This window comes from Heterostelium album, assembly GCF_000004825.1.
Source record: "Heterostelium album PN500 unplaced genomic scaffold PPL_scaffold11, whole genome shotgun sequence".
Lineage (NCBI taxonomy): Eukaryota > Evosea > Eumycetozoa > Acytosteliales > Acytosteliaceae > Heterostelium > Heterostelium album.
The window spans coordinates 1,199,175-1,222,583 of record NW_008805073.1 but is presented as its reverse complement, the minus strand read 5'-3'; the positions used below and the strand labels follow the sequence as shown (position 1 = coordinate 1,222,583).

The 23,409-nt window shown below is 30.7% G+C and overlaps 12 protein-coding genes across 12 annotated transcripts; 6 read left to right on the top strand and 6 right to left on the bottom strand.

Moving 5' to 3' along the window:
• Positions 1 to 713: 713 nt before the first annotated feature.
• clcB (chloride channel protein) lies at positions 714 to 3,868 on the bottom strand (the record flags this gene model as incomplete). Its single annotated transcript, XM_020580650.1, has 4 exons — positions 714 to 730; positions 1,241 to 2,756; positions 3,216 to 3,247; positions 3,523 to 3,868. The coding sequence occupies 4 exons, from the start codon at positions 3,866 to 3,868 to the stop codon at positions 714 to 716; spliced, it is 1,911 nt and encodes a 636-aa protein (XP_020429237.1).
• A 512-nt stretch (positions 3,869 to 4,380) lies between these two features.
• Positions 4,381 to 6,134, bottom strand: fam49 (CYFIP-related Rac1 interactor family protein; the record flags this gene model as incomplete). The annotated part of the gene is made up of 5 exons (XM_020580649.1): positions 4,381 to 4,467; positions 5,061 to 5,447; positions 5,540 to 5,773; positions 5,851 to 5,972; positions 6,068 to 6,134. 5 exons carry the CDS (start codon positions 6,132 to 6,134, stop codon positions 4,381 to 4,383), a joined length of 897 nt encoding a protein of 298 aa, XP_020429236.1.
• Positions 6,135 to 7,418: 1,284 nt separating this feature from the next.
• Positions 7,419 to 7,987, top strand: PPL_09859 (LYR motif-containing protein; the record flags this gene model as incomplete). Its single annotated transcript, XM_020580648.1, has 4 exons — positions 7,419 to 7,469; positions 7,554 to 7,598; positions 7,693 to 7,790; positions 7,879 to 7,987. 4 exons carry the CDS (start codon positions 7,419 to 7,421, stop codon positions 7,985 to 7,987), a joined length of 303 nt encoding a protein of 100 aa, XP_020429235.1.
• Positions 7,988 to 8,376: 389 nt separating this feature from the next.
• ndufa9 (complex I NDUFA9 subunit family protein) lies at positions 8,377 to 10,162 on the bottom strand (the record flags this gene model as incomplete). The annotated part of the gene is made up of 7 exons (XM_020580647.1): positions 8,377 to 8,769; positions 8,919 to 9,176; positions 9,281 to 9,631; positions 9,785 to 9,806; positions 9,960 to 9,985; positions 10,020 to 10,057; positions 10,141 to 10,162. 7 exons carry the CDS (start codon positions 10,160 to 10,162, stop codon positions 8,377 to 8,379), a joined length of 1,110 nt encoding a protein of 369 aa, XP_020429234.1.
• A 978-nt stretch (positions 10,163 to 11,140) lies between these two features.
• On the top strand, positions 11,141 to 12,230 carry act17 (actin family protein; the record flags this gene model as incomplete). Its single annotated transcript, XM_020580646.1, has 2 exons — positions 11,141 to 11,167; positions 11,232 to 12,230. 2 exons carry the CDS (start codon positions 11,141 to 11,143, stop codon positions 12,228 to 12,230), a joined length of 1,026 nt encoding a protein of 341 aa, XP_020429233.1.
• Positions 12,231 to 12,478: 248 nt separating this feature from the next.
• Positions 12,479 to 13,951, top strand: PPL_09856 (cytochrome b5 reductase; the record flags this gene model as incomplete). Its single annotated transcript, XM_020580645.1, has 1 exon — positions 12,479 to 13,951. One exon carries the CDS (start codon positions 12,479 to 12,481, stop codon positions 13,949 to 13,951), a length of 1,473 nt encoding a protein of 490 aa, XP_020429232.1.
• A 163-nt stretch (positions 13,952 to 14,114) lies between these two features.
• On the bottom strand, positions 14,115 to 14,819 carry pex11 (uncharacterized protein; the record flags this gene model as incomplete). The annotated part of the gene is made up of 2 exons (XM_020580644.1): positions 14,115 to 14,312; positions 14,559 to 14,819. 2 exons carry the CDS (start codon positions 14,817 to 14,819, stop codon positions 14,115 to 14,117), a joined length of 459 nt encoding a protein of 152 aa, XP_020429231.1.
• A 1,495-nt stretch (positions 14,820 to 16,314) lies between these two features.
• On the top strand, positions 16,315 to 17,215 carry PPL_09854 (uncharacterized protein; the record flags this gene model as incomplete). The annotated part of the gene is made up of 3 exons (XM_020580643.1): positions 16,315 to 16,408; positions 16,500 to 16,856; positions 16,917 to 17,215. 3 exons carry the CDS (start codon positions 16,315 to 16,317, stop codon positions 17,213 to 17,215), a joined length of 750 nt encoding a protein of 249 aa, XP_020429230.1.
• A 316-nt stretch (positions 17,216 to 17,531) lies between these two features.
• PPL_09853 (uncharacterized protein) lies at positions 17,532 to 18,806 on the bottom strand (the record flags this gene model as incomplete). Its single annotated transcript, XM_020580642.1, has 1 exon — positions 17,532 to 18,806. One exon carries the CDS (start codon positions 18,804 to 18,806, stop codon positions 17,532 to 17,534), a length of 1,275 nt encoding a protein of 424 aa, XP_020429229.1.
• A 408-nt stretch (positions 18,807 to 19,214) lies between these two features.
• PPL_09852 (golvesin) lies at positions 19,215 to 19,799 on the top strand (the record flags this gene model as incomplete). The annotated part of the gene is made up of 1 exon (XM_020580641.1): positions 19,215 to 19,799. The coding sequence occupies one exon, from the start codon at positions 19,215 to 19,217 to the stop codon at positions 19,797 to 19,799; it is 585 nt and encodes a 194-aa protein (XP_020429228.1).
• Positions 19,800 to 19,873: 74 nt separating this feature from the next.
• On the top strand, positions 19,874 to 21,088 carry gol (golvesin; the record flags this gene model as incomplete). The annotated part of the gene is made up of 2 exons (XM_020580640.1): positions 19,874 to 20,151; positions 20,212 to 21,088. 2 exons carry the CDS (start codon positions 19,874 to 19,876, stop codon positions 21,086 to 21,088), a joined length of 1,155 nt encoding a protein of 384 aa, XP_020429227.1.
• Positions 21,089 to 21,467: 379 nt separating this feature from the next.
• On the bottom strand, positions 21,468 to 22,871 carry enoA (enolase; the record flags this gene model as incomplete). The annotated part of the gene is made up of 2 exons (XM_020580639.1): positions 21,468 to 21,872; positions 21,969 to 22,871. The coding sequence occupies 2 exons, from the start codon at positions 22,869 to 22,871 to the stop codon at positions 21,468 to 21,470; spliced, it is 1,308 nt and encodes a 435-aa protein (XP_020429226.1).
• Between the last annotated feature and the right edge of the window lie 538 nt (positions 22,872 to 23,409).

Sequence of the window (23,409 nt, the reverse complement as noted above, 5' to 3'; positions counted from 1 at the left end):
TGCACGATACTTTGTTGGTTTTTATATTTTCTGTTTTTTGATTTTTTTTTTTTATAATTTATGAAAAACTAAAAAATATTACAAAAAACAAAATTTCCCACACCATCGGAACAGAATAATGTTGTTTTTTTAAAAAACTTTTTTTATTTGCTCCCAAAATGGATGAAAAAAAAAATTGGAATCACCCATAGAACATTCTTCCATTTACATAAGAGTGGGGAAATTTCACACACGTTTTTTCTTTCATTTTTGATACTTTATTTTTGTTGTTTTTACTGGTTTATATTGATAATAAGAAAAAAAAAAAAAAAAAAAATCCAACCAAAATACATCATGCTTTCATAATTACCTTTTTTTACCAAAATTTTAATTCAATCCTATCAATTTGAATAAAATCACACAATTCTTATACTTTTTAAAATCATTTTTTTTATCTCTTTTGGCAAAGATCTTTTTTTCTTTGCATTATTTGCATCTTTTTTTTGAAATTGACGACGCATTTGCAATGGTTACGAAAAAAAACGATATTTCAGGTAACATCATATGTGTTGAGATGATTACATAATTTCAATATCACTCTGAACCTTTAATTTCGATGCAATTCCATGTAATTCCATCAGATAACACCTCATGTAAAACAAATAAACCAATCCCTATAGGAATAGAATTCCTAAAGATCACTTTGAATTCCATTAAACAATCTTTAATTATTTTTAACTTGTCACACTTCCTTATTTACAAAAAAACAAAACAAAAAAACAACAAAACAACAAAAACCATTAGTAATGTAGGTTTAAATTCATTCATTATTTATTTGCAAAAAAAAAAAAAAAACAAGATATCGAATTTGGTTATTCAATGGTTAGAATTAAATCTATGTTTAAATCTATTAAAAGATCTTAAATCTATCAACTTTAATACTATTATTTTAAATGATTGTTAACGAACAGAAGGGAAATATATAAAGTAAAGTATTCTGAAATATATATATTAATTCGTAATTAATTAAATAAATAAATAATTATAGATTATTTATTATTTTTTATTTTTATTATTAAAGTATTATTATTATTAATATTGTAAAATGAAATAAAAATAGTTGTTGTTTTTGAAGGACAATTTTTTAATTATTATTGTAATTAAATAAATTATTAAATGTTTTGTTTTGTTATTTGTTTTGTTTTTGTTTTTTCTTTTCTTTTTTTTTGTGATTACAATAAATCCTTTCTTGTTAAAATACCGACGATTTGGTTGAATACATTGACTACTACGACGTGTCTCAGACCGACCAGACGGAATAGTTTGTATGCCTCTGAGAGTGAACTGTAGTTTTTGATACTGACGACGGCAAAGTTCATGTAGGGACGCAGATCGATTTCCATGTCCATTTGTTGTGGTGTGAGGTTGTTTGAAAGTTGTTGAATGGTTGGCAGTTTCGACGCCAGCTCTGTGACAAACAAACGATGATCGATCGGCAAGTCAACGTCTTGGAGGAAGTTCATATCGGCCTGTGCCGATCCCGCTTCAATGAATATTCTATGTTTGATGAGAATCAGCAGCTGACTTCTCAGTATGAGACCACACAACACCTTACCCTCCTTCTGACTTTGGAAGAGTTGAACCTCCTTAAGTTTGTTGGTCGATTGTCTAAAGGTAGCACTTCCATCTCTTACACTATAATCACTGTTCAGCGATGATCTAAAGCTGTCTGGACTATTTGGTAGGAATGGTGAGGAATTACCTGAACTCGATTGGTATGAATCATTATTTGACTTATTATTATTATTATTATTGTTGTTGTTGTTGTTGGTACTATTATCTGATTCATGAAGATGAGGAAGTAATACAACTGGGAAACCATTGTGTGGTGAATTATGGAGAACTTCCAGTACTTGACGAACGGAAACAACTTCTGGCAGTGTAATGACGTTGGTTGCCATGGCGTCGGAAACAGTTAGTTTCGACATGTATCGTGAGGGTTTGCTTGGGAGGTAGGGAATGTGTTTCAGTTCGATGAGATGTTCGTAGATGGATTCGTTGAATGCGTCACCGGTCCACTTGGAAATCATTACCACCAAGATGACTGGCAGCAGGTATTGAGTACCCTCGGTGAGTTCTACAATGATAACGACCAGTGAGATGGTCATACGCAAACTTCCACCCATCATAGCGGCCGACCCGATCAGTGCATACAACGATGGATCGACACGTAAGATATAGGCATCGATGAACTTACCGAAAAGACGTCCCCAAGCACCACCGATCAACATCATCGGAATGAAAATACCCGATGCCACATAGACACCGGAGGTGACGACACACAATAGGAAGAACATCACTGTAAATCCAAATAGTGTGCCTGCTGTAAAGATGTTGGAATCACGACTGTACAGCAGCTTCAATGCATTTTCAGAGGTGGTAAAGGTGAGTGATGCCAGTTGATTGTAGAAATCCTTTGGACAAAAGAATTGGACGGTTGGACTTTCCTCGGCGACATCACAGACGTCGGTGGAAGACTGGACGATATTTGGAATGGCACGGCAATTCACTACCATCGCCGGGAAGAAACAGATGACCGAAGTCAAGAGCACGATAATGGCAACCTCTGCCAGTCTATAGAGTGGACGATTTCCCAAGTATACTTTACGGTAGTAGTTGATACGAACGTTCATATAGACGTAGAGGGCACCCAACAGTCCACCAATGATTCCCATGATGCAGAATGGAATCAACTCAGTGTAGGTATAGAGGAAACTCTTGGAGAATCCAAACGTTAGCACACCGTAATCGTGAATTCTCACACCGAATCCCTGGAGGAAGAAGTTGGCAATCAACGTGGCAATCAGACAGGAGAAGAAAGTACGCCAGGTCAGCTGACGATGCCAGAACGACGATCCCTCCTCGAGCGCAAACAGAACACCTCCAATTGGCGCACCAAAAGCCGCTGCAATACCGGCAGCTGCACCACAACTGATGAAATCACGCTTGTCACTGTCGTTCTGGAAGATCCAGAATGGCTTGAAGTGTAGATTCAGTGTTTTCGACTTGAACTGCGAGAATGAACTTCCAATACACGAACCAATGTGGAACATAGGACCCTCTGGACCAATGACCAAACCCGAACTGAATGAAAATATCAACGACGACAACTTTCCAATGACAGTCTTCAAGTTGAACGCTCTACGAATACGAATACCATTCAGGTAACCCTTTACCTCTGGCAAACCCGAACTACTTGCCAACGGACCTGTAATAATTACAATAATACAACTTATCAAAGCATATGCCAAATTGAATGATAAATAAATAAAAAAAGGAATACTTTTGTTTCCTTCATAGACTAAATAAAGAATTGATTGAATTAAAAAAAAAAATGATTAATTAATTTGGTTTTCATCAATAAAAAAAAACACACCACAAACAAGGAAAAAAAAGATATCTTTTTGTGCAAACACACACAAAACATGTGTTGTTAACACTAAATCTTAATTATATTATTATTATTACTATTGTATATCTTACATTTTTCAATTGAATGAAACTTTAACTCTTGAAGTTCATCCACTGATTTCTTTAGACAATATACTACGATACCAACAATGATACCGATGAGTGTGCAAATCACCCATTTACCAAGTGATTTCATAATTTTCTCGCTTCTTTTTAGTTGATTTGTATATTTCCTTAGAAGAATGTTGTCAATCTCTGAGAAATCCAATGATTCGATGGCTTGCATAGATTCTTTCTCTTTCGCTGATACCTTTTTCGAGTGTCTTCTATGTGTTAAACTGGTATCTACTTCATTGTCATACTCATCGTTCTCCTCGGAATTCAAATCCAACAATAAATAATCCTTTGATTCTTTCATTTTTCTTTTGCTTTATTATTATAATATCTATCTATTTGATTACACTACTCTACTTCCAACTAACTAACTAACTATCTAAAATAAATTTATAATTGTAAACTAAACTATTTATTATTCATTTATTTATTTTTTATAAAAATATATACTATAAAAACTATTTATATCTATACACTGATATATATCATTTAACTTGATTGGATTTTACACTAAAGTAAATTTGGTTATGTTTGTTTGTTTGTTTATTCTTCGTTTAGAGGAATCAGATTTCAAACAACAATAAACTAGGAAGAAAGATTTGTTGGATTCTGATTTTTTTGGCAATTTTTGATTCTATTTTATTATTGGGTACCTCCATAAAGTTACTATCAATTAAACCCTTGATATGGGGGCTGCAAATCCTTCAAAAAAAAACATAAAAATCGAATACAAAAAAATAAAAAAAAAAGTTTAGAAAAATAAAAATAAAAATAAATAGCCCTTGAAAATAAGGATAAAAATAATTGACCACAAATTTAATTACTTTTTTTAAGTTTATTTGATTTATTTTGACAACCTTGGACCATTAAATCTTCATCATCTGATGTGGCTGATGTGGTATCCTAAAACAAATCAAATCAAATCGAAACCAAAAAAAAATATGAGAAAAAAAGATTAAAAATGAAAAAAGTAGTAATAATTAATAGTCTTGAAACAGATAATTTCATAAATTACATTTATATTTTCTTAAATTTTTTCTTTTTTTTTGATTTTTTTGATATTTTTTATCTTTTTTCAAGTTTTAGAGTTGTGTTGTTGAACTTTTGTTGTTGTGTAGAGGCGGTGTAATGGTTGAAGGACGGGTTGTGAAGTTTTAGGTTTGTAGTTGGTTTTTTGAATGAATGATTGATTGATTGATTGATTGATATTATTGATTTTTTCATTTCTTTCTTTTATTTGTTTGTTATAACTAATCGAGTAATAACAGTTGCTTAGTTGAACCTGGTGTCTCTGCGTCATTCAAGTGAATTGTTGTAAATCTAAGAGCATTCAATAGACCGTCTGTAGATGACGCTGAATTGTGATCTTTAAGTGTAACAATACATCCTTTGATCTGTATATGCACATATATATATATAGAATATGAAAATGTTAGTTATATATAACTTTGTTGTTTGTTGTTTGTTAATGTTGTTATTTGTTTAAAAACACTTACATTAATTGGAGATTTCTTAACAAAAGCACCTTGTGGATGAATGTGATCGAATAAAATGACGGATCCAACCATGGCTCTCAAGCAAAACATATTGATTTCAACGTTATTGAATTTCTTCTTGTCGACCATGTCGTGACATACGTTGGCCATGGTGGACAAAGTGGTGGTGACGTTGTCTCTTGGCACGGTGACCTCTGGAGTGGAGAGGAATTTAACGGTGGTCTCAGAGAGAACCTTCATCATTGGTGTTGGATAGGCAAAGAACAACGACATTCTATTGGCCAACTCGTCACGAATCTTAATATTTGCATCCTTCTTTGTGAGCTTCATTCTGTTGAGAGTTCTACGATAATATGAGAAATCATTTTGGATTGCTGGGTTTACCATCTACACAGATTAATAATAATAATAATAATGAATGATAGTTTAGTTATTGACTGTTAATATGAATTAGAGTTTGTTTGTTTGTTTGTTATTACCTTGGCATCATCGAATCTTAATACAAAATCAAATACATCAGCTAGTTGTTTGGCAATAGCTTGTTGATTGGAAAGGCTTGCCTTTGGATCGTTCTTGCAGAGAGCAATCAAGAGTTTTGGGAAACAATCCTCCAACTTCAATGAGAAGTCGTAAAACTCTTGAAGTATATCGACAGCTGGCAAAACATGTTCCCAAGCTGTTTCTTCTGTGTCTGGTCCTGGATTGGTGATAGCCTAACAGTTATTAGATAATTTCATTGTTAATATTGTCGACGATCGAATCAAACAAACAAGTTTATAAAGTTACTTACTCTTCTAATATATTCATTGCAACCTGTGTAGGTAGTTAACTTTTGAAGGATCTCTGGTCCTATATTTAATACCTCACCGACTGTGTTGTGGAGTTCTCTTTCTTCTTCTGATGGTTGAGCATCTACAGATTATTTAGTGTAATGTAAGTATGTTAGTATGATGATGATGATGTGGTGTCAATTGATTGAATGGTTATATATAAAGTTTGATAATTACTCTCGAAATCGATAAAGATTTGCTCAGCATGGTCAGTACCGTTGATAAAACTCAATAATTGTCCCATTGTTGTGGTGGTGGTTCTTTATATATATTAACAGTAATACCTTTTTTTGGTTTTTTTTTTTTAAAAAGTTTTTAAATAAATAATTAAATCTATAAATAAAAAAATAATAGTAAAGTAAGTATTGATGTTTTTATCATTATTTCACATTAAGATCTTTTTAAACTATTAATATTTTTATAGCTGAGCTATATTATTATTATTATTATTATGTTAACTATTTTATTAATCTAACTTTTGATATCATAACCTTTATCATCCTATTGTATTGATGTTTTATTTTATAATCTAATTTATTGTTTTATATTTCGTTTAATAATTAATATTGATTGATCAATTATTAACTAAAATAAAATAAAAAAAGATAAGATTTATCACTTTTTTTTTTTCTATCTTAAAATCGATATAACTTTTTAAATAAAATGATGGATGATCAATCTTTTATCCTTTTCTATTGATTGATATCGAAAGTTGATTGCTAATACTACTATTATTTATTACTAGTAAGTAATGATGAGGATGATGAAGCTTGATAAAACTAGTTTATTTGATCTTAAGTGGTTGTTTTTGTTATTTGTTATGTTACTACTACTACTACGCACATTATTAACAAGGAGTAACTTGTAAATCTAAATTGAGCAAATCTACACTATCACTATCAAAAAATTGAATGTTTGTCTAACCTTTGATTTGTTGATATTATCTATACAGTTCAGTTAGTTGCTCTTCTTAATATATCTAAAATAAATAAATAATTATAAATAATTTTGTTTTTTTTTTTTGATGTTGTTGTCTGTTTTTTAGAAAAAAAAAAAAAAAAAGTTGGGTTTTTTTTTGTTGATTGAAAAAAAAAATAATTGTTTTCAAAAAAAAAACAAAAAATTAGTCGTTATTTTTGATGGTGATTTAAAACAAGAGCAATGGTGAATCAATTTATCTGAAGATTTGTCGAATTATTTAAAATAAAATAAAAAGACAAATAATTGAGAATAAATAGTTCATGTTTTTAATTTAGAATCAGAAATTATAAAACGGGTGATTAAGTTTTTGTTTATTGTGTGTAAAATATCACCAACAACTGAGATGTTTCAAAACAAGATACAAATATTCATAAACAAGAAATTAATCTTGTCAAAAATATATAAAACCAACGTTGGTCTACCGCAAGCGTAATATTATTTTATTTTATTTTTTCACAAAAATTAATAAAGTTATGCAGTTTCTGTCTCGATTTTACTAATAAAAATCATATATTAATAATATCGTGTCATCTTTACATAAATAATAATGTCTGCTTCAACAGTTGGTAATCCAATTCTTCAAAAGAGTACTGTACATGTAAGTTGAGATTGATTAGTTCATTGATTGATTAGGTACATTTACTCATTTGTGAATCGTTTTATTTTGTTTTGTTTTGTTTAGCTCTACAGAGATTGTATTAGATTAGCTAAATATATTGGTTCAATGGTAAGTTAGTTGTTGATTGTTCATTTTATATTGATTTAGTTTAGTATTATTATTAACATGAATCAATGATCATTCATTTATATTCTCCATAAAGAATGGATATACAAAGAATTTACATAAACAAGTAGGAAATATCTTTAGAGAACATAAATACGAAACAAGTCAAGAGAAGATCGAAGAATATAAGACAGAGTAAGATTTAAATCATTTTTATCAATATAGAAGATCTTTTGATATATTACAGATACTAACCAACAATGGCAATTAACTTACAACACAGTGCCACACGTTTCTTAACAAATTTTATGCAACACGAAGCAGAAAGACTTGCAAGATTAGATCAAGCACAGAAACAAAAGCATATTAAACCATCTCCAACTTTAGATTAAACAAATAGTAATAATAATAATATGAATAAAACTGCTAATATAAATATAAAAGAAATCACATTGGAGAACAAAACTTAACTATCATTCAATGAGACAAAGAAAAATAATGTGACATCATAGTTTGAAACTATACAACTATAACTATCCAAATCTTTATATCTTTGGATTACACATCATAGTATACATAAGAAATAGATGATATTAGTTAAATAATTATTCGAATAATTAAATTTATTTGTTTTGTTTTGTTTTGTTTTAAAAAAGAAAAAAAGAATGTATATATACTATTGTTACTATTATAATTTAGTGATGTTTGATGTGATTAATATATTATTATTATTATTATTATTATCATTTATGTTGATTATGTTGTTGTTATTTTTTTGTGTTTATTTATTTTGTGGGTTGGCAATGGCATTGAAATATCTTGATGGACGGAACATACGAGAGAGACGAATGAGTTTCTCTTGGATTGGGGTTGGCTTGATCTTCAAGTCCTTCAAGGTGAGTGCATCGGCAGATACCAAGAGATCTTGGTTGAGGTATTCCAACTCGTCGGCAAGGAACACTGGATCACGCATGTATTCGAGGAACTTGGTGGCGAATCTCATTGCCTCGAAGCTAACTGGTATATTTCTCTTGTCTTGTTGTACGGTTGCCTCTGTGATCATATCCAAGAATTGTCCCCAAGCAAAGATCTCGTCACCTCCCAACTCGTAGGTCTTACCGGCTGCCGATTGTAACTCCAAAATCGACATCATTGCATTGGCAAAGTCTACACACTGTGTGTGTTGTATTCAAAAATCAAATGATTCATATATATATATTAATATTCGAGTAAAGAGTAAATGTAGACAATCGCTAACTAATCTAGCTAGATTAGCAGATCGATGATTGTTACTTAAATTGAATTGAATTGAATGTGACTTACGTGTAATGGTTGGAACTTCAAATCCTCGTTGTAACGTGGAATGAATGGTGAGAAAGCGACAACTCTTGACCACTTATTGATTAAACGATCTTCATCACCAAACATGATGCTTGGTCTAACTATGGTACAATTTGGAAGGATTTCCTTGACGGCCTTCTCACCGACTGCCTTGGTACGCGACCACTTTGATGCAGACTCTTCAGATGCATTCAAAGCAGAGACATGTACATATTTCTCAATATCCAATGATTTACTCAACTATAATTTTAGTTATATATATATATAATAGAAATATAAGTTGTTAGTATATAGAGTTATTGTTGTTGTTGTGTTTGTTGTTTGTTTGTTAGTGGTGTATTTACCTTGGCAATCTTTGTGGCGGCATCAATGTTGACATCTTCGAATGAAAAGTTACGGGTTTCATAATTACGTGAGATCATGTTGATGACGATGTTAGAGTGTGACATGGCACGCTCGATTGAATCTTGGTCACGGATGTCATAACGAACTGGGATGATCTGACCGAGTTCACCGAGAACCTTGAGATCACGGAAACTATAATCTTCACCACGATATGGAACTACAACTTGAATACCGGATTTAGTTAAAAGTTGTACAATATAACGTCCTGTAAATCCTGTAACACCAAATACTGTTGCTACCAATCCAGATGAATGTGTACGTGATGCATGTACAATCGATCCTATATTTCTCTATAATTATATATATATATATATATAAACCAAATTATTTTCAATATTATTTATTAGTCATTGTTTCATTTTCATTCATCATGTTTTTGATCAGAAAAAGATTCATCATAAAAATCTTAACAACATCATAACAACCACACACATATGTATTACTATGGTATCAATATAATCTGATCTATCAATATATATTCTATTCTTATCTATCTAATCTTTTTTAAATCCTATCGATACTGAGTTGTTCGTTTCTGTTATGTATTCATTTATATATTCTCTTTGACTTGTCATTACATAATAACTGTTATTGTGGGTGGGTTGTTTGTTGTTTTACTGATTTGCTTTTCTTTTGATAGCTATCTATAGTTTATAAATGTTTATGTGATTGACCTACAGTTTGATATTTAGCAACATTTGGTACAGTTAAAAGTGCTGTATTAAATAAAATTTATATGTTAGTAATCATGTGATTGCGATGATTAGCAGTGCATGCTTGGTTGATTGTATAATCATACTCTTTGATAAAGTCTTAAACATTCTTTACTTTTTATAATTATTAATAAATAAGATCAACTACTGTTTAAAATTATAAATTTTTGAGAACAACAATTGATCACTACTGTTATGTTAATTAATAATCGATATTACTACTAATAATTTATATCAGATGCAATCACTCTCACAAAAAAATTTCTTCCCAATAGTTTTTTTTTTTAAAATTTGGAATTTTTCTTTTTTTTGAACTTCCAAAACTCTTTTGTCATAAATATGATTCTAAATCATTGCAAACTAGTTTATGGATTTCAAGTTTACAAATCATTTATTTCTCAATTAAGTATTCAGTCAATTAAATCAAATCAATATCCTATTTGAATAAAATTAACTTTAGAAAGTTCAACCTTTTTTTTTGTTTTTTTTGAACACTCACCACTAATTTGATGTTGTATAAAAAATTGTTGTCAATATATTAATGTAATGATTTTTAATACATTTTTATTAAATATGTGTGGATAGATTAAACAAAAAAAAATATTTGTTTATCAATATATCCTCGATAACAACATTCAAAAATAAAAATAAAAATTCATTAGTCATAAAACAAAAAAAAACAATAATATGAAATTGACAATATTCTTTATTTTATTAATTTTATCTATTCATTTAACATATCATTACAATATAATTGGTGCTATTAATAGCTGTAACAGTGTTTGTAAGGATAATTGGTTTGATTGCAGTAAGCTCATGAGAGAATTAGATCATAACGGTGTTCTCTATCTCGTTTGTAATGCCAAATTTGAAAACTGTACGAAGCATTGTCCAAAAGAGGTTGAAATTGATATAAACTAAAATTGGATTTTCAATCAATTCAGAATTATGATAAATATTTTAAAATTAATTAATAAATAAACACATACATATTTAATTATTCATTATTTTTATATATGTAACTTTTTTAATATTTTTATTAATAGTATTTTATCAAATAAATTAAATAACTTTATTATAATATAAATGAATCCAACTATTGTAATTGATTGTGTAAGTTTTTTTAATATAAAAATTCAAGTTTAAAATAATCATTTTTATTTATATAAATATAAAGGGATCTAGTTTAACTAAGTCAGGAATTGCAGGAGAATCATTCCCAAAATATGTTTTTCCTACTCTAATAGGAAAACATGTTGATGAACCAATGAAAACATATGTAGGAGAAGATGTTAATGTAAATGATGATCAAATGGCGGTGATAGTTCCTATTAAGAATGGAAGAGTATCGGATTTATTTGGGGTCGAACAGTTATTTGGAGATATTTTCTTTAATAAATTAAAGGTATCCCCATCAGAATGTTCATTATTAATAACTGAACCATCCATTATTAATAAATCGCATAGAGAAAAGATGATATCAATTGCTTTCGATGTATTCCAGGTATCATCTATTCACATTGGTAAACAAACATCACTGTCTTTGTACCCAACAGGTCTTTCCAATGGTTTGGTAGTTGACTGTGGGCATGATATTTCACAAGTAGTTCCAATCTTTAATGGAAACCCAATAGACTACTCCATTTTAAATTCAAACTTTGGTGGAGGAATTCTAAATGAAAGATTAGATAAACTCTTATCTTTTAAAGGACTAAAGTTATCAACCAAAAGCATTTGTGATCTTAAAGAGAATTTGGAGAGTTCACATAAATACACTTTACCAGATGGCAAGACTATTTCATTGGGTGGTAATGAATTGACAAACGGCCTAGATGATTTACTTCAACCTTCTTTTATGGGAATTGAAACGGCAACCGTTGAAAGTCTAATAGAAGAATCAATTAGTTCTTGTGGAGAGGAATTACAGAATGAACTCTTTGGAAATATTGTTCTTTCAGGTGGTACTACAATGATGAATGGATTCAAAGATCATTTAGAAAACAAATTGCAATCCACAGTCACTGGAAAAACAAAAATAAGAATTTTTGAACATCCAGCTAGAGGATATCTAAGTTGGTTAGGTGGATCAATGTTATCTTCCTCCTCAGGTTTTGTAAAAAACCACTTTGTTTCCAAGAGTCAATATGATGAATATGGATTATCAATTTTTAACTAAATAAATAAATAAAATAACAATTTTGTTCAACATTTTAAAATAAATTATTTATTTTTATTTTTTATTCTTTTTCCAATTTTATTTTATTGAAAGAAATTACACATAATTATTATGTATATCTTGAAAAATTAATTTTTTTATTTTTCTTTTTTCGTCTAAAAAAAACATAGATTTAAATCGGCATGTCGGATTGTGTAATGACATTGACTTTGTTCATGATTAATATTAACGCACGCAGTTTTGAATGAATGTATAGAAATACAGTTAGTGAAAAAATAAAAAAGATAGCTGAGCAATCACTTGCAAAGTATGGTGAGATCAATAGTAACACTGTATATACATGGGATGAAGTAAGCAAACACACACAAAAGAATGATTTCTGGACGGTAGTCAATGGATATGTCTATGATCTAACTGCATATCTGCCGCTGCATCCCGGTGGTTTCAATCTACTGTTTCGTTGTGCCGGTCAGAATGCAACCAACGACTTTGAAGCGATGTATCACTCTCGTAATGCCAAGTTAATTCTAGAGTGTTTCATCATTGGTAAAGTCAAAGGTAGTGCACCTTCTTCATCATCATCATCATCAACATCGAGTACTTCTTCTTCTACTTTGAAACCAAACGGTATCAATAATAATAATAATAATAATACATCACCATTTAAGATGCCTACTAAAAGTACAACAATAATCACACCTACCGCTACATCAACTAATATTACAACAGCATCGATGACAACATTATCAATTTCAGATGTTTCAAATAATAGTAATACAACTATAATATATCCAAGTAGTACAACAACAACATTGACAACAACAACACAAAATAACAATAATAATATAGTAAAGATTGAACCAACTAAAACAACGATTACCTATAAACAAAAGATATCACATGATTCTTATTTAATAGAGGTGAAAGCACCAAAGATAGCTAATTGGACTACACCACTGACACATGTTAGTTTGACAACTGTCAATGATGATCTATATAGAAGTTATACTCCAATTGATGTTGTTCAAAGAGATAGTCAATATTATATACAATTCATTATAAAGGTATGTCTAGCAAGTTATACTATTTATTTTTATTTTTATATTAATATATTAAATGATCAATCAATCAATCAATCAATACAGGGATATAAAGAAGGTATTGCAAAACAAATAGTTGAATTAAATGTAGGTGATGAATTGATGCTTAGAGGACCAATAGAAACAAACCAAACATTCAATCTATCGAGTTTCACCAAAGATTATATCATTGGTATTGCTGGTGGTACTGGTATTACTCCAATGTTACAAACAATGAAATCATTATATAATAATAGCAATAATAGTAATAATAATAATAGTAAATCAATACCAAAATTCATACTTATTTATTCAAATAAAACAAGTGAAGATATATTGTTAAAGAATGAATTAGATGAATTACAAAAGAATAATAGTGATAAAGTATCGATTTACTATGTAATAACACAACAATCAAACAACAATAATAATAATAGCGTTGATAAAGTAAATAATATATTATATGGAAGTAGAATAAACCAAGAATCATTAATAAAGATATTAACCAATCATCGTGATATAAAGATTGATAACTTTGAAGTATTAATCTGTGGTCCAAAGTCATTCAATCAATCGATACAACAACTGATAGAAACCATAGGATTCACAACCAACAACAATATACTTCATATACTAGAATAAATAATAACAGTAATCTATCATTAATAAACAAACAAATAATAATATTGTACTATTACCTTAACTATTATTCATTCTTAATCTTATTCTTTAAAGTATAATGTATATATATCTTTTATCAGTTATATTATAATTGTTTTTTTATTTTATTTTATTTTTTAATTATCTATTTCCAAATTTGATATGCACCAATAAATGCAGAGATTAAACCACAGATACCAACGGTACCTTGTGATGTTTGGTAGAATTTCAAGAGATTGGCGGCGATGACAGCGTCGGCACCGTTCTTTATACAGTTGAGGTAAAGTTCGTTCTTTTTCTTTTGTACAGCTAGTAGTTGCTCGTTGTTCTCGCCTGTTGTTGTCTGTGTGAGGAGTGCGTGCTCTTTTCTGAGTGTCTGGTTGAGCGAGTTGACATCGATGATGATCGAGCAGACCAGTCCGAGGAACCAGCTGACACTCGAGTACCATCCGAGCTTGGCGGTGTCGAGCTTGGTGATTCCGACGGTTGTAGACCACGAGAGATGGTCAAACACCCAGTAGAAGTACATTCCAGTCTGACGGAACAACGCCAGCAAGTTGAGAAACTGGAAGACATTGCCTGCCTTTACTAACTGTAGAATCTTTTGTTGCTCTGCAAACGTGTTACCCAAACGCCACACCTTTCTCGAGCCACCTGCCGACGCTTCAATCTTTTTCCAGACACCGGCCCAGTGTGCCATCTTTCTCTGTTGACACAAATAACCAAACAGCTTAGCGCCATACTGCAGAATCTTTACCAACTTGTCTTTACCGGTAGTCTGTGCAAACAACTTTACTAAACTCTCAACAAAAGAGTTCATACTAATAACGGTTTTCGATAATCCTGCCATTATTATTATTACTAATTTATAATATCTTATATATATATTATTATTATTTTACAAAACTGATTAAAAAGAAGAAGATATAAACAAATATAAATAACTATCACCAAAAAGTTTTGCTTAAAAAAATATCCAAAAAAAAACAAATGAAAACGTCAAATTAAAAAAAAAGAATAAATTACTTATTTATATAATAATAAATGGAATAAAGATAATAAATATATTTTATTGTTAAAGAGGATAAATCTGCAGCAATATGTATCTTTCCAAACAAACACACACGATTGTAATTTGTTTTTTTTTTTTTTTAATAAAAAATCATTCATCATGAAATGACTAATTTGTAAATGTTTGATTATTTTTCGGTGTGGTAAATTTCAATTCATTATGTTTAATTTATTGATTTAATATATCACGACATTGAAAATAGAAACTAGTAATGTCATAGAGGAAGTTACTAACTTTTTGATTTTTATTCAAAACAGGATATCTATTAGTATTAGATATTATAAAACTAGAATCAACGATTAAATTTCAATTTAATTCAAGATATCTCTTAAAAATATTAGGCTTCTTTCAAAATCAGATATATCATATTAGATCAAAAGAACTTTAATGATTGGAAATCACAATTTTTTTAAATATAAAAATAATAAAAATATAAAAGAGAATTGATTCAATTTAAAATAATTTATAAAATTGAACTCTTAACTATTCACCATGCATGAAAAATAAATGAAAAAAGTTTTAGACATCTTTTCTAAGATAATAACTTTAGTTTATATTATTATTTGTAGTTTAATAAAAATAAAATAAGGTTGTAATTTTATCATTTGTTTTTGTAAACAGAATTACATTTATCTTAATTCTTATTTATAGTATTTAAATTTATATAGAAATGTTAAAGGTTCAGATCGAAATCTCTCATAATTTAGATTAAAAAAACCTCACAAAGTTTGAAAATATATGTTGTGTTTTTTTTGTTGTTGTTCTTCAATACACATTGTTATTTAAATAAACACATAATCATAACAATAATAATGAGAACACACTCTATCGGACATTAAACCTTTGTTTTTTTTGTTTTCTTCATTTTTGTCAAACCCACCACCCTCTCTACTTTCATCTCATTCTAATGTTACTTTGGCTTGTTTAATGTGATAACAAACATACAAACAAAATGAGTTGAATAATGAACAATGTAGACAATCATATGTTTATTAATTGGATATACTAAAAATAAATAAGAGAGTCACACAACAACACAACATTCATTAAATTAAATTATTCTTCTTTTTTTTTTATTTAATGGTTTGAACAATTGTTATTGTTATTGTTGTTGTTATTGCTTGTACTTTTGTTTGACTTCAAAATAATTATAATAAAACAAATAAAAAAAAAACAAAGTCATATAAATTTATAAATAACTATAGTAGTAATCCGATATTACTATAAAAGACTTTGGGTTTTATTTTTAAACCTATATATAAATAAATAAATAATGCAAGCAATTGATAACCAATTTGTTTTCGAATCTAAAAATTTAGATAAATCATTGGAACTTGAAACATCTATAGAGTTTAAGAATTTAATTGGTAAATATTATAATATTAAAACAGATTGGTTTGATGGTTGGTTGATTTCCAGATGATTAATTTCCAAATTGATTCAACCATTACTTAATAGATACACAACAAGATGATTTACAATATTATTTGAGTCCTAATCCAGCCAATGTTAAGAGAATACATCACCAGTTCGCACAGACCAATGTATTCAAGAATGTTTTAACAGAGCCACCACGTCCAACAGGTTTCCTAATGAAGTTCATTTTCCTGTTCCACCCAATACTTTTATTCCTATTTATTCTACCATCGATTCTTACATTCTGGGTGTTGTTCATCACTGGAAGCAATTCAATGAAACCATTTGCCTATATTGTTTTCTTAATGACTCCATTGGTATTCCAACTTATTCTATTGATCTATCACTCTAGATCTTGTATATTCTTAAGTTATGGTAGACAGGCTGTTTCAAGAAAATGTAAGTTCAATCAACCAAATTTTAATTTAAAAAATTTCTTAATATTAATAACTTTCAAAGATAATATAAATTATGGTGAAGAAAATAGATATCAATTAGTAGATTTACATAGTCAACAAGTGATTGCATTGTTGGATCAAAGGGTAGAAGATGAAGATGCTATGTATCTTTATATGCCAATTTCCAATCAAGTATTTAATATGTCCTATTATGAATCAACCTTTAGAGTTAATGCCATTGGACAATGGAAAGTAATCTTCACCTGGAAAGCATTACTCAGCTTTTTGGTATTTGGTGTTTTGGTAACTGAATTCATTTTACTTTTTGTCTTGAGAAGTTGGTTATTTTTATTATTTTAAATGATAATATTAATAATAAGAAGTAAATACATAATCAATTTAAATCATACAACTACAATTTTTAGAAAATCTCCAGTATATATAATATTAAAACAACAAACTAAATAATATTATTAATCAATCCAAATAACAACAATAATAATATATTATTTTATCGAAACTTGTTGTTTCTTTTTCCTTTTTTTTTGTTAAATAATCTTTTATTAATTAAGTTCATATTTTAAATATGATCAGTTAATCAATCTACCACTCTACTTCTTCTTCTTCTTATCATTTTATTCCAAAATGTAAATAAATAAACATATATTTTATATTATTATTGGTTTACTTTTTCATTCTCTATATTCTGTTGTTCTTTTGTTGTTGTTGTTGATTCTTCTGTTGATTCTGTTGTTGTTGAATCTGTCTTTACTTTTTTATTTTGTTGTTTTTGTTGTTGTTTTTCCTTTTTCGATGGTTTCTCTTTGTTATTTAATGTATGTTTCTTTGATTTTGGTGGTGGAGGTGTGTATAGTCTATCTACATCGTGTACCCAATAAACAGAACCTGATCCTGTCAATCCAAACAATGTTTCTTTTCCTTTAAGTTTGCTGATTCCCAACCATCTTGAATCCACTCTGAGTCCGCTAAAGTGATCGGTCGTTCCCGAACCATTCCAATCGCCAGCGAGTATCTCTGAATCGAGACCACCAAGATATATGGCGCTGGGATACTTGCTTGAGAAATGTGCATTGGTAATCTCGTATTTCAAACAGCTCGACCAATTGCCGAGGTTAGTCCAACGACGACAATCGTAGACGTGCACGGAACGCGATGCTCCACCAACGGCAACGTTCTGTCCATCGGTGGTAATAGTGTAGAGGACATCGGCAGTCGGTTGGAATCTCTGAACGATTGCATCGCGTGGCGCCAAACGTGGATCGTATATATTCAATTGATTGTGTTCTGTCACTGCCAACAACGATTGCTGACTACTCGGATGTTGGACGTATGCAATCTGTGTCGGGTTGTTTGTCAGGTGAAAGGTGGTAGCGAGTCTATCGGTGTCAAAGATATGAACTTGACGTTGGAAGTAACGAGCGACTGCAACATTCTGGATTGCCACTGGATCGAACGACAATCCCGACCAACCAGATTCCGTCTTTGAACCATAGCTATTGGCACCGACGGAATAGAGTGATTTCAATTGAGATGCTTCATTGCTGAATATTTCAAATGCACCTCTTGAATCGATTGCACCGATTCTCTGGTACTTTGAGCTTGCAACGATCGATTGAATCTCTGACTTTAGTTGATTTGGAATCTCTGTCTCGCAGAGTTGTTCGATGGTGATCGGTGTTGGAATTCCTTCGATCTTTGTGAAGTGCTTTACTGGATTGGCAGGGAATTCCACCTCAAGCTGAACGATACGATTGGATGATGCAACCAACGATCGAGTATCACTTACAATGAGAGCACGTTGTGAGTTTAGGAATGCAGGTGACACTGCATCACCATTGAATGACTTTACTTTTGAACAAAAGATAGTACACGATGGTTTTGTTGAAGTTTCATCACCATTGTTATTATTTGTTGATATTACTTCATCCATTATCTATGTACTCTAAATATAAATATATAAATAACCGAATCTTAACTTTTAATATTAAAAATTATAATCGTTTTTTTTTTTTTTTTTTTGAAAAAATTTTGTTAAAAACAATCAAAGCCCAAAAATCAAATGCCATTATTGATATGTTTTAAAGATTCTATCAACTTTTCATTTTTTTTTAATATAAATGCTTTTTCATTGTTCCTCTGTTATATTCTTTTTGTAAAATCATCAAATGGAATAAGATATTTAGATAAATTTATATTTTAGATATTAGATATTAGATACAATTAAGAACTATATTTCAATAATACAGATATACAGAATTAGTTTATAAATCAATAAATATAGATCATTAAAAAATATTAGATTTTTTTTATTATATCTTGATTATTATTTTATAAAAAAATGTTTAATAATAATAATGATGAAAATAATAATAATAATAATAGTTTAAATAATGAAATTGGAAGTATATTCAATAGAAATATAAATAATGTTGGTGGTACTGGCAACAATATCAACATCAACAAAGATGAATTCGCTTCGTTGTTAGAAGCATCACCTATGACTTCACCAACATCCTCTCCACACAATAGCAGTAGTAGATTTCTAAAGGTAGTGAAATCGAAAAGAAAATTCTCTATAAAACAACAGGTGTTGCCATTGGTTGCAATGATTTGTTTGGCATCGATTGTAGTGTCACTCGTTATCATCAGTCGTAACTACTCTGCCAATAACATGCCAGGCAACCAGACACCGTTCGTAGTGATCAACGACCCAGAACTTCAACAGGTTGCCGAGGCATCACGTGCTCATCTCTTAAACATACATCAAGGTGTCATTACTAAACTGGATTTCGCCATTCTCGTACTCAACCCCGTTGGATCTTGGTCATTGGCTGCCTTTCACGGAGATACACTCTCCAATGCATCGAGATGTGTTTATCTACCATTTTTGGCTGCTGCTGTAAAGTATGTTTGTGAGAAATAACAACAATCAAATCATCGTTATTATTATTATTTATCGATATTAATATTTAATTATTTATTACTATATATAAAATTATGCATACTACTAGTTGGTGTTTAGGACAAAATCAAGATCCACATTGTATGCAAGTGGCAACCCAACCAATGATGACCGATTACAGTTCAATACATGCAGGAATAGTAGTCGATACTGTTTCACATGCACCAAATGCACTCTTTAAATTTGCAAATGACACTGGATTTGCCGAGTGGCTAGAAAACAGAAAGTATGTAGAGAAGTTTCTTGATTCCTATGGATTATTAGGTAACCAAACTATTATGAATAAGATTTATCCATCAAATTCCGGTCCAACGTAAGGAGATTTAATTATAAATTAAATATATCTATATTTTATTAATAATATATATTGTAGTGCTTCTTATGGTGAATTAATAGCAGAGAATATAATGGGACCAAATTTAATGGATCCACTTCACTCTGCATTGTTGATGCTCTATGTGGTGTTTGGTGGTGTTGTACCAGAGGGTGATGCCTATATGACAGATTTGTTGACTGAACAAACATTTTCAGATGCCACCTCTTTTGGATTTGGATTGCCACCAGGATCTGTACTTCACTCGGTTCTCGGTACAAGTTCAACCGATGTCAATGAGATTGCACATGTCATTCTACCCAATGGAAGAGAATTGATTATGTCAGCGTTCACCGATGGCTATCAAAATTTCGGAAATCCACCATACCAATCTTCGATTCTAGGTATTTTCGCAGAGAATCTTATTCTCGGTCTGAATTTAACCACTGGTAATCCGACACGTATCATCATGGACACTGCTCAAGCAACGGTATCACCAACCGGTGGTTGGAAAACAGGCCAATCGATACAGGCATACAATAACACCTATCTTTATATGGCCGGTGGAAACATTACACCGTACAGTGTTGTCTGGACGATTCCTATCAACACCACCGGTCTCTATGAGGTGTGTGTATGGTTCCCAGCCGCTCTAAATCAAACCAACGTCGCAATCTACACAGTGGCAACACAATCCAATGACAATAGACAATATGTAATTAATCAACAACACTATGGAGCACGTTGGATTCTCTTGGATTCATTCTATTTCGTCAAGGGTAGTAATCCAATGGTACACATCTCCAATACCAACATTCCTGCCGGTCAAATTGTTGTAGCCGACACCATTAAAGTCACAATGTGGCCAACCACCGATAACATTCCAGGATTGGCACCAAGCTATGTAAATGAAAACTATAACTATGCATACAATTAATAATATTTCGAAATCAACCATTTTTTTTTATTTATTTACCACAAACAACCAAGAAATCAAATCAATACCAAATTCTCCTAAAATAATATAATAGATAATTTAATTAAAATTTAGGGGTTACTATATCACAAACTTTTAATAAAAAAAAAAACAGATAGCCAATTTAAAACATATGCCTTTTTTTCGAAGAAATAAACATATTCATCACCAATCAAATGGTACCTGATTTTATACTATTTATTACTATTGTTGATAACAATAATTGTTTTGTATTATTGAATTGTTTTGAATCTGATGATCGTCATCATTGAATCATGATTTCAAAAATACACTTGAAATGACACTGAATTATGATCTTATAATTTATAATTTGATTTATTTATTTTGGGTTTCTGAAATCTTCACCAGCAAACTTGGAGTTTTTAACGATTTCCTCTTCAATTCTCAAAATTTGGTTGTACTTGGCAAGTCTCTCACTTCTGCACGGAGCACCAGTCTTGATTTGACCGGTACCCAAACCAACGACGAGGTCAGCAATGAAAGTATCCTCAGTCTCACCAGATCTGTGAGAAACCATGACACCCCAACCAGCAGATCTTGCAAGATTGCAGGCTTGGATACTTTCAGTGACTGTACCGATTTGGTTAACCTTTAACAAGAGAGCATTACAAGCCTTCTTTTCAATACCTTCTTGAATTCTCTTTGGATTGGTAACCAATAAATCGTCACCAACAATTTGGACGTGAGTTGAAGCAGTCAACTTGGCATATGATTCCCAATCATCCTATTATTATTACAAAAAAAAAAAAAAAAAAAGAAAGCATTCATTAGTATAAATTGAATATTATATTAAATGATATAACATCATTGTGATACTTACTTGATCAAATGGATCTTCAATTGAAACGATTGGATAATTTTGAATGAAATCTTTGTACAAATCACCAAGTTTCTCTCCAGAGAGGACTTGAGAACCGTCGTTATTCTTTGTCTTGAAATCGAGATCGTATCCCTTTGGGGTTAAGAACTCAGAGGCAGCACAATCCATACCGATCTTGACGTCACCCTTGTAACCAGCACGCTCGATGGCAGAGACCAACAAATCTAGACCCTCCTTGTTGGAGAGAATTGGTGGAGCGAAACCACCCTCATCACCAACATTGATGGCATCTTGACCAAACTTGTCCTTGATGACGTTCTTTAGTTCGTGGTAGACCTCAGCACCATAACGGAGAGCCTCCTTGAAGTTTGGAGCACCAACTGGGAGAATCATAAACTCTTGCATGGCCAAACGGTTACCGGCATGACTACCACCGTTGATGACATTGAATGCTGGAACTGGCACGATAAACTCAGTGTCGGAACGACCGGCCAATTGTGCGATATATTTGTAGAGTGGGACCTTCTTGGCGGCGGCACCAGCACGGCAGACAGCCATACTGACAGCGAGGATAGCGTTGGCACCAAGCTTGGCTTTGTTATCGGTTTTATCCATACGGATCATCAAGTTGTCGATACCGGCTTGGTCAGTGACTTCCTTTCCGATGATAGCTGGCTCAATGATGGTTCTAATGTTGTCCAAGGCTTTGGTGACACCCTTACCGAGGTAACGTCTCTTGTCACCATCACGTAGTTCGACGGCTTCGTATGCACCGGTAGAGGCACCAGATGGAACGGCACCACGGAACATACCGAGGTCAGTGTAGAGATCTACCTCAACGGTTGGATTACCACGACTGTCCAAGATCTCTCTTGCAACAAGATATTTAATAGTTGAGCTCATTATTTTAATATTTATATTTATTTAATTAAAAAAAAAAAAAAGAATATTTATTTATTAAGATAAGAAATAGATAGTTATTATTTAATTAAACAAAATAAACACAATGAAATGTTCCCCACACACTTTTTAAACAAAATAAATTAAACAAAAAAAAAATAATAATTTAATGATATTTTTTCTTTTTAACACACCCATTTCTTTTAGTGGTTGAAGTTGTTCACCACACTTAAACATAATTTTAAAAAAAAAAATGAAAAAATTCATTAATCAAAAAAATTGTGTAAAAAATTTTTTGCCACTTAATGATTAATTTTGGTTCGCAGATTTATCTTTTATTTTTTTTTTTGGTTTATCTTTAATTCCCATTTCAATTAATTATTAGTTAAGAAAGATTTTATTTTTTGTAATAAATAAAAAATAGTTCAGTTGTTATAAACAATTATTTATAAGTTTCAACATAGTGTATTATAATTGTTTTTTTTTTTTTTTTTATCAATCGGCATAAATTCATTCAATTTCAAAATTTCTTGATGAAATT